General features: G+C 33.7%; 1 protein-coding gene across 1 annotated transcript in view; it reads left to right on the forward strand.

Annotated features, from left to right (window-relative positions):
• LOC106478223 (GTP-binding protein Di-Ras2-like) overlaps window positions 1-13,922 on the forward strand; it is a 58,196-nt gene extending 44,274 nt beyond the window's left edge. Inside the window, exon 2 of the mRNA XM_013938749.2 lies at window positions 12,276-13,922. Coding sequence (XP_013794203.1) covers window positions 12,302-13,033 — 732 coding nt within the window. The 5' untranslated portion in view covers window positions 12,276-12,301 and the 3' untranslated portion in view covers window positions 13,034-13,922. The remainder of the gene's footprint in view (window positions 1-12,275) is intronic.
• Window positions 13,923-19,474: the final 5,552 nt, after the last annotated feature.

The raw sequence follows: 19,474 nt of genomic DNA on the forward strand, positions 1-19,474 counted from the left end.
TGAATATACAAAATTACGTTTCAGCCAGAGGATTACGTGGTGCGGTAAAGATATCACGGAAGACTCTGTGATAGGTGAATATAACTAAAATTTCGTTCACCAGAGGGATTTCGTGGTTCGGTAAAGATATCACGGAAGACTCTGTGATAGGTGAATATACAAAACTTCGTTCAGCCAGAGGGATTTCGAATAACAAATAATGCCACAAATATTATTATGATATCTAAGCTATAATCTTCTCTAGCTGAATAAGAAATGTTTTACTGTGGTATAACATAGGGAAACTTATAATAATATACAGTAAGGTGTGTGGGTATATTTGTATTTTTATGATAACCATGGTTTGAAAATAATGCGTAATGTTATTTTTCTTATACAGTTAACAATCGTAACTTGATAAATAGTTAATATTAACTTCCGATCAAAGCAAGCTAAATACTTAGAGCGAAGCTAAAAATCAACCTGGTGATCAAATATACTTTTCTTACGTTCTTATCTAAACAAAGATTAGAAAACATTCCAAAAGAGGCCTGGTGGTTAGGGGGCGCTCGATTCGCAATCTGAAGGTCGCAGGTTCGAATCTCCGTCCCACCAAACATGCTCTTCCTTTCAGCTGTGGAGTAGCCCAAGAATTGGCGGTGGATGGTGATGACTAGCTGCCTTCCCTCTAGCCTTTCACTGCTAAATTAGGGACGGCTAGCACAGAGAGCCCTCGTGTAGCTTTACGCGAAATTCAAAACAAACCAATTCATTAGTTAGGTATCTCGCTGTTAATGATATTTACGGGTCTAAATTATGGTTATTTTTTTCGCAGTAAGATGATAATCACCACCCACCGCCAACTCGGGACTACTCTTTTACCCACGAATAGTGGGATTGACTGTAACATAATAACGCCCCCACGGCTGAAAGGGCGAGCATGTTTGGTGGGACTGGGATTCCAATCTGCGACCCACAGATTGCGAGTTGGCCATGCTTCCATGAAGTAAACGTAACAGTTATATTTTAGGCCTGGTATGACCTATTGGTTAGGGTACTCGAATCACAATCTGCGGGTCGCGGGATTGAAACCCGTCGTTGGAAATGCTCACTTTATGAGCCATGGGTTGTTATGATGTGAAGGTTAATCCCTCTATTCGTTGATAAAGAGTAGCCCAAGAGTTAGCGGTGGGTAGTGTTGAATATCTGCCTTCCCTCTAGTCAATCACTTCAAAATTATGAAAGGCTAACACAGATAATCCTAGAGTCGCTTCGTGCGGAATTCCACAAACAAACAAACAATAATATTTTTAGGAAACAAACGATAGCTTTCGAGTTTTATAAAACAATGGAGAGCGTATATCTTGACGCAATAGGAGGAAGCGTTATGTATTTTAATTTGAAACGGGAAAGAATAGAAGCAATAAAAGAGTTTCATATTTTGATATAGTAAAAATAATTATACTATTTATTGAACTAAAAGAAAAAAATATTATATTTTGACGCAGACAACAGAAGTGTGATATTGTGGTTCAGACAAAAGGAAGCGTTATTTTGATAGTATGGAAGAAAGTAATAAAGTTGAACACAGCATATAAATGGAAGCATCAGATTTTGATGCCCGGGAAACAATATGAAATATATAGATAAAACAAAGAAAATCTTATTATTTGAGAAAGAAAAGCTTTAAGTGCGATATTGAAAATAGAAGCATTGTATTATTACGTTGTTAGGAGAAAATACTGCATTTCAATGGTTGTGCAAAAGCATTGTTTGTGTACATTATGATAAAAACTTATAATTTGTCACAGGAAAAGGTAGCCGTAAACACAAATATATATGTATGTTGATGCATCACAAACACGTTATATACAACGATATGCCTTAAACAAGCTATGTATAGTGGCGAAGTAAATAAAATTAAGTAAAAGTCATATCTGGCGAAGAATAGGAAAGCTTACGTAAAAACAATCATTAATATTAATATTTGTTTGTTTTTGTTTTTTGAATTTTGCACAAAGCTACACGAGGGCCATCTGCGCTAGCCGTTCCTAATTTAGCAGTGTAAGACTAGAGGGAAGGCAGCTAGTCATCACCACCCACCGCCAACTCTTGGACTACTCTTTTACCAACGAATAGTGGGATTGACCGTCACATTATAACGCCCCCACTGCTGAAAGAGCGAACATGTTTGGTGGGAGGGGGATCCGAACCCTAATATTAATGAAAGAAGCCACAATGGAGGATAAACAGTAATTATTCTCCTTGTAACTTATGTGACACTTAAATACCGGTAACTGTAACAAAGCACTCGCTTGTTTTATATTTCTAGCATAATATAGAGAAAACTAGTTTGAACGACAAGAATGATACATGGCACTAAAAATCAATTTCTTAATACCACCGAGAACAGTCAAGTTGGTCTAATAACGAAATGTTTACTGTTAATTACTGTCATAAAATCTTTGGGTTGTTATTGCAATTCGTGAAGACTCGTGGAAAGAATCGAAACAGAAAAGGCTTCGTAAGTATTGTCCATTACTTAAAGCCATCTAACGTCAACTACCTAAGTAGTAACGCGTGCCAATTAAATAACATCAGTAAGCAATAACTACACTCATAAAGCTGTCCAGAGATACAAAGAAGCAAATGAAACATCTGACAATGATAAGATATATGGCTTTGACGTAGTGAAGGAACACAGTTGGATTCGGAAATAATTTGTTATATATATATTTTTAGTACCGATTAATAAGCACATAGCGTCGGTATTTATTTACACCATTTGAATATTATGAAGGAGGTTAACACTTACAAGGAACAGTTATGAAACACTTACCTCATTTCTTTAGTAACGTAACTGAATATTTATGAGATTATTTCTTAGCTCTCAAAGAAAATATCCAGACTACAGAAACAGCACATTAAAAAGTGTATATATATATAGATATATAATTTTTTCCGAACTAGAAGCGTTAAAAAACCTCGAGAGTGTTCGCCGTGGATGATTTATGTCACAGATTTGAAGGATAAAGCACAACCAAGATTATATTAAAATTATTCCTTTGCTTTTCCTAAATAGTGAACGAAAGTTCTCTGACAAATTTCTTTTCTTTTTACAACATTAACTAGTAAAAAGACTGAAAATCCGATGAAGGGATGTTGCCGAAACGTTGTTTTCGTGTTCATCAATAATATTATTTTAATTTGGCGAGCTTTTCACCTTTATTATTTTACACTTTGGAATGTCCTCGCCCACGCAATTCTTTTATTGCTAGTAGAGAGAGAGAGAGTTTATAACACTTTAAGAGATCATTATGCGAGCTGTGGCGACATGCTTAACATCTATATCTTTGATTCACTGCACGTTTCTGACCGTTCGACATTTAAATGTTGCCAGAAATAAACGTATTTCCAGATATATACCATAGATCATTCCGAAGAAGTATGTTCGTGTAGCAAGACTTTTAAGCAATATAGAGCCAAAATTCACAACATTTCGAAGAAGTATGTTCGTGTAGCAAGACTTTTAAGCAATATAGAGCCAAAATTCACAACATTTCGAAGAAGTATGTTCGTGTAGCAAGACTTTTAAGCAATATAGAGCCAAAATTCACAACATTTCGAAGAAGGACGCCTTCGATGTTCTTTATGAAGGCGAAAAAAAGTAAACTCGCACAGCAGAGTGTTTAGGAGAGCAAATACCTCTGAAACCACCCCAATCAACTTGTAGAAACGCCCTCGTCTGCAGAATGAAGTCTGTGGTTACGAAAGAGAACCCTTCCATACAAAGTCTGTCGTGATGAAGGTGGTCACATTGAACAGTATCATGAACAAGATAACAAACAAGTTTTGAATTTGACGTAGACTCAAAAGCCGAAAGTTCGTGAGCTGTTTTCATGAGCAAAATGGCTGTATAAACTGTAATTACAGCAATCCTATCCAGCCACTTAATTCTTCCGATTAGGCTTAAAAATACTTTTTTTTTGGCTTGCTTAAAGATGGTTATGCTAAACAAACACCCACTTACAGCGAAGGGTTTGTGAAAATTCTGTCAAGATGTCTGGTCTAAAACTTATCTCGCTGTCATTCGCAGAAGTTTGGTACAATGGAAATTGCGAAGTTATTGATCAGTTCGTAGCCCCGGGTGACAGACTGAATACTATTTTAGAGGGTGGGCGAACCGTTTACAAGAATAGTACGAGAACCTTGGACATCGTTCTTATAAAGTCCAAACTTTATTCCAACATGCAATTATGAACTTAAAATAATTTTGTCAAAAAGAAGGAAAACTTATCCTGCGATAAACAACATCAGATATCTGAGAAAAATACAAGCACGCGTACCTTTAGAACGTTTTAAACAATATGGAAAGGAGGGTAATTCTAACGCGTGAAAAAACAAAAATATTAAACTAATGTCTGAGTGCATGGAACAAAGAATACATGGATACTTTTTGAAGTTAAAATATGGCCGATTGTACAAAATGTTGAATGCTACATTTTAAGAACTGTAATATATATATATATATGTGATAACACTCAGTTCAATTCGTTTAAACTGCCTCAAGACTGCTCACCTTAACACTGGTCTACTTTACAATATACCCATTGGCAAGTCGAAGACAGCTAGTTATTCATGGTTTTTTTTATGAGAAAAATAGTTCAACATCCTACAAGTACAGTATATGCAGAGAAAACCAAATTTCCCCATTCTAGCATCTCACATTCTACATTTACTACGTCCACTTCAGATAAGTGCGAAGAGCACTTAGATATGGGAATAGTACATTTTAAGACTGAGCTCAAAGTGAGGCATATATTACGTCATACTACAATATATATATATAAACAAATATTTGAGTTTGGACATAATCTGTACATACAGTCTTTCGTAATAACAGCTATGCAGTTGTTTTATGAGGATTTCCTTAATTTTGCCATAGAGCGATACCAAAGATTAAACACTAAAAAAAAACCCAACAAAGTAATGTAATTTCATAGTAATATTTATTTACATGAAAATCTTAACTCCCCAGTTAGTCAGTTGAATAACATTTGCAGGTCGTTTTCATAAGCCTACTCTCAGTCCTTGGAATTTAAGGTGAGATCGAAGTCTGAAAATATAAAAGGTGTTTGTATCTATAGTTCACCAACTTGAAAAGACCATGTCCATCAAGCACTTCCATATTTGGGAATTGGCCATGGTCAACAATATACAATGTTCTTCTGATGTTGAATCTCAGTTGAACATCTGTAATTATAGCAGAGTCAAAAGTTGATGTGAGTTCACCTCAGGCACTCTACTTTAACCCTAACCCTGTAGGTTCGTTAAAGTATGCAAGAACAATGTACTGTTATTTAAGCAAACATATTTTTTTGTCAGTACAATAATTTTCAAGTTAAGCCTAACCTAAAAGTTCATAATAATATGCAAATATAGGATTTATATCTAATAAATCTATTTCTTCGTACATTGTGTTGAACTGTCTCAGTTACGTTGTTTTACATTACGTCATTAAGTACATTGTTGCCCTTAATAACCTTCATTAATTATATATACCAGTGTCATGAAAGAAAACCACTACTTGTTCTATGAGTTAATTATAACCCTTCTTTGAAAAAAAAATTAAACATATAAAATAGGAACTGTTTAGATTAGTTTAAGTTATTCCATTCAGTTTAGTTAAAGTTGTAAGTCAATAAAACCTAAGATCAGCGAGAATGAAAGGTACAGGCAATAAATCATGCTTGTTGTATAAATAAAAGCCCCCTTTAGAAGATACAGACATATTTATCAAGATACGAGAAATAAAAGTTATAATATTCCAAGTCCTATACGTTATCAGAAATTCGGTCAACAGTCCGTGTTTGCACTGTTTATGGTTGTTATGTGGCCCTACCTGGGTTAGTATTTGCTTACGCTGGATAATATTACGTTCCAATTCCTATTTAATCCCTTTTAGTTTCATTACTGGTTGTAACCCACACTTATCACTTGTCAGTAAAGGGGGCACGCTATGATGTAAAGAAAATGTAACATTATACACATACTACTGTTTATGTAATATAACAACATGAATGAACATTAGGCCTACATGTGTAATTGCTTTTATGTTCAATTTTCGAATTATCGGCTGTACCTTTCTGAAACAAACACACACACACATATATATATATATAACATGGGTAACTGAACATAAGGTACAAACAAACTAAGTTTTGAAATGGAAAACTTGAACAAGATGCAAGCGTTATTGTGCAATTTGTGTTTCACGAATATTCAATAAATGAGGCCTCAGGTTGTTGGTAATACGGTTCAGCTCGTATAGTTTTATTGATGAAACTACAGCAGATTGACACGATCACAAGTAAGTACCCTCGTTATTATTTGCTATTGTAGAGTGTTGCCACAAAAGGTTTTGACCTGCTTTCAAAAATTTGGAGTAAAATTGAAACATAGAGAAACTATACGCTATTTAATATATGGCAGTGTTTTCCTTTTGCTTTGACACAATAAACTGGTGGCAAAGTTTTTAGCTATTTTAATATCAAATGTGATAAAATTCTATCAAAACCCAGATAGATATTCATCACAATAATTCAATTTATACAATCGTCATCGTTGATAACTGCTGCGACCGTTTTCATTGGGTTATTCAACCATAAGGATAAGTGAACAAGACTTCTATCATTTATATATGAGAAAGTTAAAGTACATAGTACGTTTTAGTAATTGTGACGATTAAAGAAATTAGAAAGACGAATAACAGTAACAAAGGAATCAATTATCTAATGGCAACAACCTCAGAAAATAACAAGGAAAGTAAATGACTTCGGTTAGAAACTATTTGTTTTTATTATACTTGAGTTTTAATTATTTGTTAACATCTCTTCGAATGTTAGTGAACGGCGAAACTCACTTGACTCCCACCTTGCTTACGAACTGGTTTTTTGTTTAGTTCTGTAATAAGATACATCTTTGGGTTTTGGTTTTGGTTATAAGGACAAGAACGTTATAGGCGTATTCAGCAATTTACTTCTTATTGATCAATTTAAAGGTTGCTTAATTATAGAACATCAGACTGAGATCGTTATATCAGTTCTTTCGCAATAGAGAGCTTCTTCTTCCGACAACCAATTAAACTTCATCAATTATTGTTTGTTTCAGCTCAAAGCTATAGGAAATCGGCGCTCTTTCCACCATAAGGAATAGAATCCCAAATTTTAGAGTACTAAATCCATAAACTTGTTTTTGATCCTCTCAGGGACTTTTCTAATAAATCAGGTAGGTGGGAGAGGTTTGTTTGTTTGTAATTAAGCACAAAGCTGCACAATGGGCTATCTGTGCTGTACCCACCACGGATATCGAAACCCGGTTTCTAGCGTTGTAAGTCCGCAGAAATACTGCTGTGCCACTGGGGGGGGGAGGTTTGTTTGTTTATTTCTAGTTATGCACAAAGCTGCACAATTGGCTATCTGTGCTCTACCCACCACGGGTATCAAAACCTGGTTTCTAGCTTCGTAAGTCCGCAGACATACCGCTGTGGCACTGGGGGGGGGGGGCTGGGGGAGAAGACTAATCTAATTTAATAATCGTGTGAACACAGATCTATACAGTAACACTTTGTTGACATAATAATCGTGTGAAGACAGATCTATACAGTAACACTTTGTTGACATAATAATCGTGTGAACACAGATCTATACAGTAACACTTTGTTGACATAATAATCGTGTGAACACAGATCTATACAGTAACACTTTGTTGACAGCAGAGCTCACATTATGTTTTCAGCTTCTTGGACATTAACGTGTTTGTTTCTTGTAAGACTCCAAGTGAAATATTTAATTAGTCCTTGAATTATTGATCTGATAATTTCAATCGAAGAATTTATCTATTTCTTTAAGCTGATTGGTGATTCCTGTGAGTGAGTTTGAGTTGTAAACTTAAAATGTTCTTCGTTGTTTTTTGCAATTGATGGTTGAGGTTAATAATCTCTAGATGGTTAAGGTTGCTAGGCTCTAGATGGTTAAAGTTATTAGACTCTTATCAGTCTGTTGGTGTTGAATATTCTAATTAAGTTTTGAGTGGTTTGTGCAATTCGATACACTTTTAGTTGTTTCCCTTATACCTTAGTTAGTTCTTTTTTTATAGAAAGCCATTGTTATCATTAGGTTTTGAATTGGTTTCTTCCACTTGTTTGATGTTACGAGAACATAGCTGTTTTCTGTGCTCTAACTAATTATTGACTGCTGCCATGCTTATATAATGTTAGAGAAAAAAAATGGTTTTTAATATTCATCCAGATTTAGTGAAAATATTAATTACACAACTGAGAGGAATCTTCTATTAATAGGTTTAAAATATTCTGGTTCACTATAAACTACCAAAACAACTTTCATATGTTAGGCAATTGACTAATGCACGAGACATAGAAAAGGTACTGTCTGTTTTTATAATTTATGCTAAGTGTCCGCTAGAACAAATACCACAGTAAAGCACAATATAGACAAGCCTCATCAATTGAAATAAATCGATAGCCTATTGTAATAAAGTCGAATTCAATCACGATATATACCATTTTAGTCTAGTTTATCTGATTTGTGTCGAGTAAACTCCAAAAAAGCCAACGATTGGCCTCAAAATTTATCTAAAATAATTCAGAGTTTTATTTAAATAGTGTTTTGAAACTTGTTTGCATTTCAGCGTTCGCATGTAATCTCAATATTGGTTTTGAAAACTGCTTTTATAAGGATGATTAATTTAAACCATTGAATAATTAATAAATAGCTTGTGGTGGGAAAATAAAGTATAGTTTTCTCCTGTAAACTAAACAGCAGGGTATTATTGATGCCATGTTTAATACATTTTTTAGAGTGGATCGATGATAGCAGTAATCTCTGCAGTAAATCAATAACATTTGAAGTGATAGATTAAGTTTTGTCGTTTAGAGCTATCGCTGAGAAGCGACCTCTGCAGAACCCCGCCTCTCCTGAGTATCCGTTTTTTTTTTGTTGTTGTTTTATTTACAGGCACTTTGTAATACTAATTTGTCAAGACTCTCCGGATCATTTTTGTACTGCTTGCGCGTCATTGAAATGCGGCTGATCAAATTAAAACAGGTGGATTGTCATTAGATTTCCTGGCAGTTTATTCCAAAACACTGTTTTGTGTCTAGATCTAAAACTAGTCGCAACAGGCACTTTGTAATACTAATTGTCAAGACTCTCCGGATCATTTTTGTATTGCTTGCACGTCATTGAAATGCGGCTGATCAAATTAAAACAAGTGGATTGTCATTAGATTTCCTGGCAGTTTATTCCAAAACACTGTTCCGTGTCTAGATCTAAAACTAGTCGCAGTTTACTCACACGTATACTAATGCAATACATTATGGGTACGTCTGAAATCTGCTACGATTTACGACATTTTATACTAAACTCTATAGAAATTACAACTGTTTATTCAAAAAGAATTCCTTCTGAGCAAGTATTGAACCTTATGACAATTTCTACTCAAACAACAGTTACATTTGTGGCCAGATAGAGTTTTCAACACTTTAATAAACCAGAGTACGTCTTGGGTAAAGCTGGACCGGGGTTCAGTTAATGACAGTTTACATTAAAATACTATAAATTATTCTAAAATAGCACATGGTGAACGAGTCTATAAAAACGTACAATCTATTACAATTTATGCTAAAACTGTATTATGAGCGTGTGTGGGAAAAGGCAGAGAGGAAGATATACGCAGTTATTCTTAAGTAACAAATGGTATTTGAAAACATAATTTTATAAGTACAAATTCACGAGTAATTAGCATCTTAATTGAGTTTTATTGTTCAAATTATTACCTGTTTTAGGGAGTATGCTGATTCATATTTCGAAGATAAAGATTATGTCTAGTGATTTTTACGAGTGCTCGTTATTTCATTTTCCAGTTTACTCTTAAAACAGATAGCCAGAAATCCAGGAAAATTTGGCTCATATTGAAGGATACCATTAGAAGTATAGGGGCCAAACCTACTTATCCTAACTCCTAGTTTAGCTTAAATAATGGAACAAACCCCAAAACTCCAGACCTAATATCTAACAGGTATTATTTATCATAACAAAGATAACGGGTATTTCAAGAATCGCCATTAAACAGACGTGATAATGAAGGTCGCGACACTTTGCTTAGAACTAATATTTACTAAGGAAAATTTTTAAATTGAAACGGATTAAATTCATCTATCGGTTATAATAACACTTTATCACAATTATGCTGACGTATACAGAGACAGGCAGAAACAGTTTAAAGACCATAATGAAAAAAAAAAACGCGCTCGTGATTAAGAACCACCGTTCTAGATTGCTGAGTGCAATTTTTGATGAAAAGGGACGCAAACCTGGAATCCTTAAAAGAACACGTCTGACTCCAAAATTAAGCTAAGAACGACAAGTTTTTAAGAACGAATAATGAGCAAAGTTAATCTACAATTTTAACTCGTTCATTTTAAGGATGTAGTTTATGCTTTATTTTGCATACACGTATATAGGTCACATGTATAGGTTTAGGAAGTTATTTTTTGATATCTTAACATAATGCTTTCATACAGTACAGTATATTGTATTGTACTTCCGTGTTTCCAGAAAAAGTTTTAAATTTAGTATAATTATCCCTATTTCAATGAATCACGTCACAAGTACGCTTACATAAAATCAATTAAGTATGTCTCTCACATAAACAAAGAACAAGCAGCACGAACTGGATATTATGGGACTTACTGTTCCAACGTTCAAGATACGAAAGTATGTCGTAATCAGTTTTAGAGGCTTAATTACTTTACAATCGAGTCTATTTTTAGAAGAATTTACGTGTTTATAATGCATGAAGGACTTACTTAAAATATATCTGAGGATTAAGTAGATTAACTGAAGTAAAAAAAAAAAACTTCTCGAATGCTCGATTCCAATCGGTAACAATATTATTTTCTTCCCCCTTTTTTTCTAAGCTCAAAACTGGAGTAAGCTGTTATTAAAAAAAGCGATAACTTATTACTAAAACAAGTTCAGTAAAAGTGACATTGCTTTTTTTTTCTTTCTTTTACAGATAACAGAGCATAACTTGATACAATGCCTATGCATGAAATGCCGATAAAATTAAAGGGTTTAATGAAAACTCCACCTACCATGTTAAAAATTGTCTATAATACGTTTCTGCATTGGAGTGATGATATTGCCATTGACAATTATAAATTATTAATAGCTTCCAATGAATATTAAGCTATTTAAATCAAAATCAAATCACAATTATAAACGAATGAAGCTAAAGATGTATAATAAACTGACTAGAATTACATGATATCAAAGTTAATACAGAGGGAAAACATAAGCTTTAATAAACTGAATACAGTTATATAATATCAAAGTTAATACAGAGGGAAAACATAAGCATTAATAAACTGAATACAATTATATAATATCAAAGTCAATACAGAGGGAAAACATAAGCATTAATAAACTGAATACAATTATATAATATCAAAGTCAATACAGAGGGAAAACATAAGCCTTAATAAACTGAATACAGTTACATAATATCAGAGTCAAAGCAGAGGGAAACCTAAGCATTAATAAAATGACTATAATTGCATAATATCAAAGTCAATACAGAGGGAAAACGTAAGCATTAATAAACTGAATACAATTATATAATATCAAAGTCAATACAGAGGGAAAACGTCAGCCTTAATAAACTGACTAGAATTACATAGGATCAAAGTCAATACAGAGGAAAAACGTAAGCCTTAATAAACTGTAGCTTTGCGCGAAATTCAAAAACATACAATCTTCTATTTGATATGTGAAGATGCATTAATAGTATTTTATTTTGTATTTAGGAAGCTGGTTATGTCTTTCGTTCGAAAATAGCCGATGTTGTGTAGGTATGTTAGATAAATGGTTGAATTTTTGTTTAAAAATTCAATGTTACTTTACTGTTATACCAAAAGTTCAAGCGTCTCAAAAGACAAATTGAAGTATACATATAGAAATGTTATCTTTACCTGTCTTTATATCTTCCTGTTTAACCATCATATGTTTAGTTTAAGAAACTGAAATAGCTGTATCTATACTAATAGCATTAAGTAATAATATGTCATAGTTTTAGAGTTAAGCAATGGGAAGTTGTAATAAGATTGATAGAAATACGAGTAGGTTTATGCTGATGACATAAACGTATTTCATAAAGCTTGTTCACAGATAAGAAAATAAATTATAGCTTTTTTTTTCAAATATATTTTAATTTAGTGCATCCCGAGATCTAAGTTACAACAATGGGAGAAAACTCATCCTATCAAGTTCGACTGGTGGTGCTGGGGGGAACGGGAGTAGGAAAATCGTGCATCATCAAGAGGTTCCTGTTTAACACCTTCACTGAGAGACATTGTCCCACTGTGGAGGACATGCACTACAGAGAATTTGACCTGGGTAACACGACTCTGAAGGTGGACTTTCTGGACACTGCCGGTGACATGCAGTTTCCAGCCATGCGACGACTTTCCATAGCCAATGCGCAAGCTTTCCTTCTGGTGTACACCATAGACAGTAAGACTTCCTTCGAAACCCTGAAGAAGTGCTTTGAAGAGATTCGGGAACAGCGGAAAGACTTCCAAGAGATACCCATCATTGTAGTTGGAAATAAAGCAGACGTGACCAGCGAACGTCGTGAGCTGCTTAAGGAAGACGTGGCTGAGTGGGTTTTCTGTGAACTCCCTCGACTTCGGGTCAAAGTCTTGGAATGTTCTGCAAAAGATAACGTCAACACGAAAGAAATTTTTCGATCTTTCCTTATTTTGGCTAAAATACCTTTCCAGTCAGATTCGTCAGGTTTGTGCCGTCGCTCCAGTGCACACGCGTCTTGTTCAAAAGCCACAGGCTCGGAAGAAGGGCATAAAAAAAACGCACCACGCAGTCGTAGTTTGATTCGTCGTGTAAGCAAGAAAGTATCTAAAATGCGAGAGAATGTCCCCAGTGATAATGAAACAAACGATTGTGTGTTATCATGAACGAAAATACTTCGTTCCTGAATCGTTTTGTAATGTGTTGTGTAATTGGTCGAATTATTATGTTTTATTCAGTAGACATTAACCACTCTTCTGCCAAATCCCACGCAAGAGCCGACCCTACTACCGGGAATTATCTGGCTGTGCTTGCTTATGATTCACTGTTGCAACTTAATGCTTAATGTGGAGGGAAGAGAAAACCTTACATATCAAAAATTGAGATTATTAACGTCCAAAGATCGTTGTCTAATGGCATTATATTTAAAAGTAGAAGCTTTAGTGTGTGCACAACCATATATCTTTTTATTAATTTAGAAGTAATAAGTTTTCCTAATGTTTTGGCGTAAAATAATTATTGTACTTGTTAACGATATATACAATATATATGTATATGAAACTTGATGGATGGTTTCTATTTATTAAGCTTAATTTCAAAAGCATCAAATTACACGTTTTGAAAATATTTTAAATCACTTCTATAACTAACAAACACAATATTACCGTCAATTACCACAATATAAACTTGTAATATCACAAACCAAATAACACAGCTGTGAATTTAGTTTGACTATTATGCTTGAATTGGATATTTGTGGTACAGACATATTTCTCCAGTTAAACAAATAAGTAGAATGTGATCTAGGTTAAATATAGTCCGTTAAACAAAAAAGTAAAATGTGATCTAGGTTAAATATAGTCCGTTAAACAAAAAAGTAAAATGTGATCTAGGTTAAATATAGTCCGTTAAACAAAAAAGTAAAATGTGATCTAGGTTAAATATAGTCCGTTAAACAAAAAAGTAAAATGTGATCTAGGTTAAATATAGTCCGTTAAACAAAAAAAGTAAAATGTGATCTAGGTTAAATATAGTCCGTTAAACAAAAAAGTAAAGTGTGATCTAGGTTAAAGTTATTGCGTTAAACAAAAAAGTAAAGTTTGATGTAGATTAAAGTTATCCCGAGAAATAAAGGCAATATATGGTTCCTAATACAGGTGTGCAATTTTATCATTTTATGGTTTACCTGCCTATATCAATTATCTGAAATAGAAAAGAAAATCACGTTTTTTTTTATTAGGTTCAGATATCAGAAACATTAAAGACAACAATATCTTCCAATAGTCGTCAAGATTTACATAATTTTCAGTGTTTTAAACGTAGTATACAATAAGGCTGTACACTAGACCAGTAATTCGGACTATAAACTGTTTGAGAACGAAACGGTTACCTAGTTACCTTAAAAATCTGTGAATAATCATTAGGGCGTGGAGATTTTGATACCTGTGTGCAATGTTAAAATATAAAAGTTGGCACACGAAATAACGATGTAATACGAGGAACATAGCTAAAAAGAAACATACGATTATAATAAATTAATTAAATATAATTGTAATTATATAAAAAAAAAACAATGCCATTGTTTCACTATATTCTGAGCACGTTCACAAACTCAACATAGTTATAATAATTTTTACGCTTGGGAAAACAAATGAGATCAATGAAACATGAAACATCTCAAGCATATTTTTTGTATTAATAAAATGGAGGCAGCTTCTTCTTTAGTTACAGTATGTTAAATTTCATACACGTACTTGAACACTACTTAATTCTAGACAAAATTTACTGAATGCTAATGAAATGACTCTTTTTCTCAGAAGCTATACTGGAGTTAGGTTAAGCATTTTGGAAGCACAGGCTTCAGTATTTGGAACTTAGGCATAAATAATACCAAGATAAATGTAACAATGTGAAATCCTGTTTTGAATCTTCTAACACGCGTTTCTTGCTAACCTCTATCACCATGTGACAGTAGAACTTATCAAATCCAGTTGTGACGCGAGTGTACTGAATACATGATCTGTGGATAATCCATAGGCTGGGAATATGACTAAACCTGGAGAACTAGCTGGAATGGTATGAGTGCTTACTGTGAAAATTGACCATTATATTACATGCACTGCTAACATGCGTATTTTATTACTCATATATACAGCCCCGCAGTGGCACAGCGGTATGTCTGCGGACTTACAACGCTAGAATCCGGGTTTCGATACCCGTGGTGGGCAGAACACAGATAGCCCATTGTGTAGCTTTGTGTTTAATTACAAACAAATCATATATATATTAATATACAAGCTTGCCCCCTCTCGCTGTCTTGGTCACGAGTTTAGCGAAGAAACGAGGGAATGAGGCAATTTATATTCTGATAATTACATTTAGTCAAATGTCGATATATCACAGAAAGTATTTACAAAAGAAAAAAAAAGAAGAAACAACTCAATCTGGAAGATTACTAGCGTCTTTGAATAGTATTGTTGTGAAATCTCCATTCATTTGTACGTGTCTCGTGGTATCACTAATTTAAAATGCCATGAGGCTTAGTCATATCACAATAATGATGCCAGTGTAAGCTGTGCTACATGGCTCTGAGTGTCGTACGTTAAAACAATTATGCTGGTGTTGCCACAAGACTGATTAACGTGATTTTAAATACAGTATATGCGTCTCAAGTTTTGAATAAAATATTTTTATATTAAAACTACTAAATATAAATAAAATAATATAGTTAAATATATCACTTTTATTTGGCTCACCGGACATAAAAAAAAACAGTAATGCACAGTTTAATATAGTAAATATTACATCACGTTTCGTGGAAAAAAGTGAGTAGGCATACATAAACGACAAGTATAGATTACATGGAAAGGCAGAATTGAAACATGTAAAGAACGTATCAGTTCATAATATGTTCTTATTGATTTATATAGCACGTTTTCTGGGATTCAACCCATGACAAGACTCAAACATTGGGTGTACTAAGAAAGACATTGAACAGTTTTTGGATTTAATGTGATAACCAGATTGCTATTTTGATTAGTTCTTTGACAATTGTTTCTCCAGCAATAAAACAAAACAGGGTTTCATGTTGCAAAATTAAGAAAAGATGAGTTCAATGCTACTTTTGTTCTTAAACATTTTCCAAGTCTGTTCTTATTGCTATACTAACATACACTTCCACATTCATGTACTAAAATGATTCTTCAGATCGTGATGCATTTTGTATAATTGAAACTGGTGAAGGTTTGTCTGTTAGGTTACGTGATCACAAACGTTTACCGTCATTTGTGTTTAGAAATGTCGTGAACTTTAATGATGTTACAATAAACGATGCTATTATTTTAACCAAGAAACAGATGAGTAAAAATAAACGCATCAATAAGAACAGATATCATGAAATTCCCTTTACATATTTTAATTCAAGATTTTTGTGTAATCCTTGTGTGTCAGTTGTTATACTCCGTTTGTGTTTTGTCCTGTACTTTTCTATTTCACACGATTAAAAATAGTATTTAGTAAACCTAAACTCTAAATTAATGCATCGTGTAAGCCTAATGATGCCTTCTGAACTAAACGAAACGTAATTTTAATAATCTTTATTTTAAACTACTGGCAAAAATCCATTGTCTTTAGGTGTTAAATACTGGCAAAAATCCATTGTCTCTAGGTGTTAAATAATGGCAAAACGCATTACTAGCTGGAGCATAAGGTTAGTTTGTTTTTTTTAAGTTTAACTTGAAATATAGCTTGCATCATGAGACGCGTTCAATGAAAACCACATTAATCACGTGACTTGTCAGCCGGAATCAAAATGATCATGTGATTATTTTGTTAATGGTTCAATAGATTTAACACCTAGAGACAATGGATTTTTGCCAGTATTTAACACCTAAAGACAAGGAATTTTTGCTAACAATTTTTTCCATACTAGAGTCACAAAACTCCGAAAACTGGATCATGATAATAATCCTGGAAATAAAGCCACAACATTATCTTAATCTATGTTGGCTGATAATTTTAACAAACAATTAAAGTGAAGAAAACTAAATTAATTCGTGGTGTTTCATGGGTCTGTTAATAATAGTTATTCGTTTTTAACTTCTACCATTCTCAACGTAAGCAGAAAAAATATATTGGAAAAAAATAAATAAAATATTTTGACTGAATTATGTAAACTAAATTGAATAAATGTTAACTTCTCTTTCTGTCTGTCTGTCTGACACTCCGGTGGCTCAGCGATATGTATGAAGGTTTATAACTCTAAAAACCGAGTTTGGATAACTGCGGTGGACAGAGGACACACACAGCCCATTGTGTGATGTAACGCTTAACAATAAACAAAACTCTTTATATAATCACGAAAGCTTTTTGCAATAGGACGTATCTGTTATAAGTTGTTAGCTTTACTAGGAACGAGTTTTTTTTTAAGCTATTGCTTCCTAAGGCCAGTATCATCCGAAAATTATATTATGTTCTAACTTGTGTAAACGCTGCTCTTTTTAATCGAGAAAATATAGAGATTGGATGTGAGTCGACATTGGATTTCTACAAATAGGGGTTGATCAGCTCTTGCCGTATTGTTTGTTAACAATACAAGAACCATAGCTAGATTAAATATTGTTTTTCATTGGAGAGGCGAAACACTAATATATCCGAATGGGTCCACAGGAAAACGTAAAGAGTTAACATAAAGTTATGATACCTTCTTTAAACCAAAAATCTTATAATCAGAGAGCTATAATATTTGCTAGATAAAGTACAATATGATGGAAAAAGATGATTCCACTTCAAGTACAATTCTAACCAGGAGACAATAGAATGTAACTTGCATACCTGTGACTGTATTAAAAAACACCAAACATGCAAGATTTATTATGTTATCAGAACATATACCTGGCAGTTTATCTCTGTACATTAGAAATGTTCTCGTAAGGCATTGATACGGCTACAGTTGTAACGCTAGTATAACATTAAGGTAACAACGACCTGAAAGCGGAGAACGGAAAGAACCATGCAGTAATATGGCCATTCGAAAAGCTAATAATAAAATCTGAGCAAAGATAGGTTGTTCTAAAATGATCCTGCACTTCACAGAAGAGGAGTTTTGAATGAAACAGTGGTCATGCAAGATGAAGCTCCACCAATATTGCGCGAATTATCAAGACATTTCTGAAACATGTCGTCAGATACTGAGTAATCAATAGACATTTACCACACACAAGATCAGAATGGTCTTCAGATCTCACACTTCTCAAGTCTGTGAAGTATCGGGACGCTATCTTGACAGACAATTATTGGAAGTCGGCCAGTATCATTCAGCTGTGTATTTGGCCTTAGAGCCGTCTTTCCCACAATCTCACCAATTCATCAATTCATGTCGTAGCTCTCTCTTACTTCGTTTTCGAATTATGGATATTACAGCAAACAAACTAAATTTACAGTAACCCTCAATGAACTAATCTTCTAGTATAAAACTGAAAGCAGCTCCACTTAATATTTTCCAATATATATACAGAAGAGAGTGTTGGTCAGTCTTAAAGTTTGAAGTTGAAAGCACTTTAATAATAGCTTGACCAAAATAGAAAATGAGAGAGAGAGAGAGCTCCAAAACTATATTAGTAAGAAGCTCGTGACAGCTCGATAACTCGTCCAAATGTCTCCAGAAAAGATAGAGCGCTGGTAAGTTAAGTTTTGTGCTCTATTTGAACTGTTTAAATCAGAACAGACTTGTACCTTATACGAAACGACCTGCAAGAGTTAAAATTTTCCCCTTCCCCCCCAAAAAAGAACCCTGAATTCAGAACCACCTCTCTATTTTCTCTGTTTGTTCCACAGAAATGAGCTTTGATTTCCTTTGTTTGAACCACAGAAGTGAGCTTTGATTTCATCTATTTGATTCACAGAAATAAGCTTTGATTTCCTCTGTTTGATTCACAGAAATAAGCTTTGATTTCCTCTGTTTGATTCACAGAATTGAGCTTTGCTGAAATAGCAAACTAAAGTAGAGAATAATTGCCATATTAAAAAGAGATTGCTACAAAAGAAATATCCGGAACTTACCGTTCCGAATCTAGAAGTGACCCTCAGTGTTATCTCAAAGTATCTATAATTCTGCCTGTTCAACAATTCTAGAATGAAAGCAGCCATGTGTTGTCGGCAAAATTAGAAACAAACTCACATCTTTTTTAAATTTGTCCATGGGAATAAGTGCTACCAAGTTTATTATTGTTATTCCCATAATGTATTCTTAATCGTAGCATTTCATTAATTTATTTGAATATGCCCACAAAAAAGATACTAGTATATTGAAATCAACCCAGAAGCTTGAGAGCCTTCGAAGAGTAGAAAGTCAGTTATATAGACAGATTGGAATTGAAATGAGTCAGCCAAGGTCTATGAATTTTAACACAAAAGAAGTTAAATGAATTCCTTATATATATATATATAGGTAAATAATTATTTTGCAGTAACGAAACATTGTATTTGTTATACGTTCGGAGGATAAGAATAAATTATTGTTCATATCTTTGTATATTATTAGGTCGTCAAGAAATTAATGTTGCATTTTGGAACACTTTCATTAACCCCCCCCCACCCGCCAAAAAAAC

This window comes from Limulus polyphemus, unplaced genomic scaffold (genome assembly GCF_000517525.1).
Source record: "Limulus polyphemus unplaced genomic scaffold, Limulus_polyphemus-2.1.2 Scaffold191, whole genome shotgun sequence".
Classification (NCBI taxonomy): domain Eukaryota; kingdom Metazoa; phylum Arthropoda; class Merostomata; order Xiphosura; family Limulidae; genus Limulus; species Limulus polyphemus.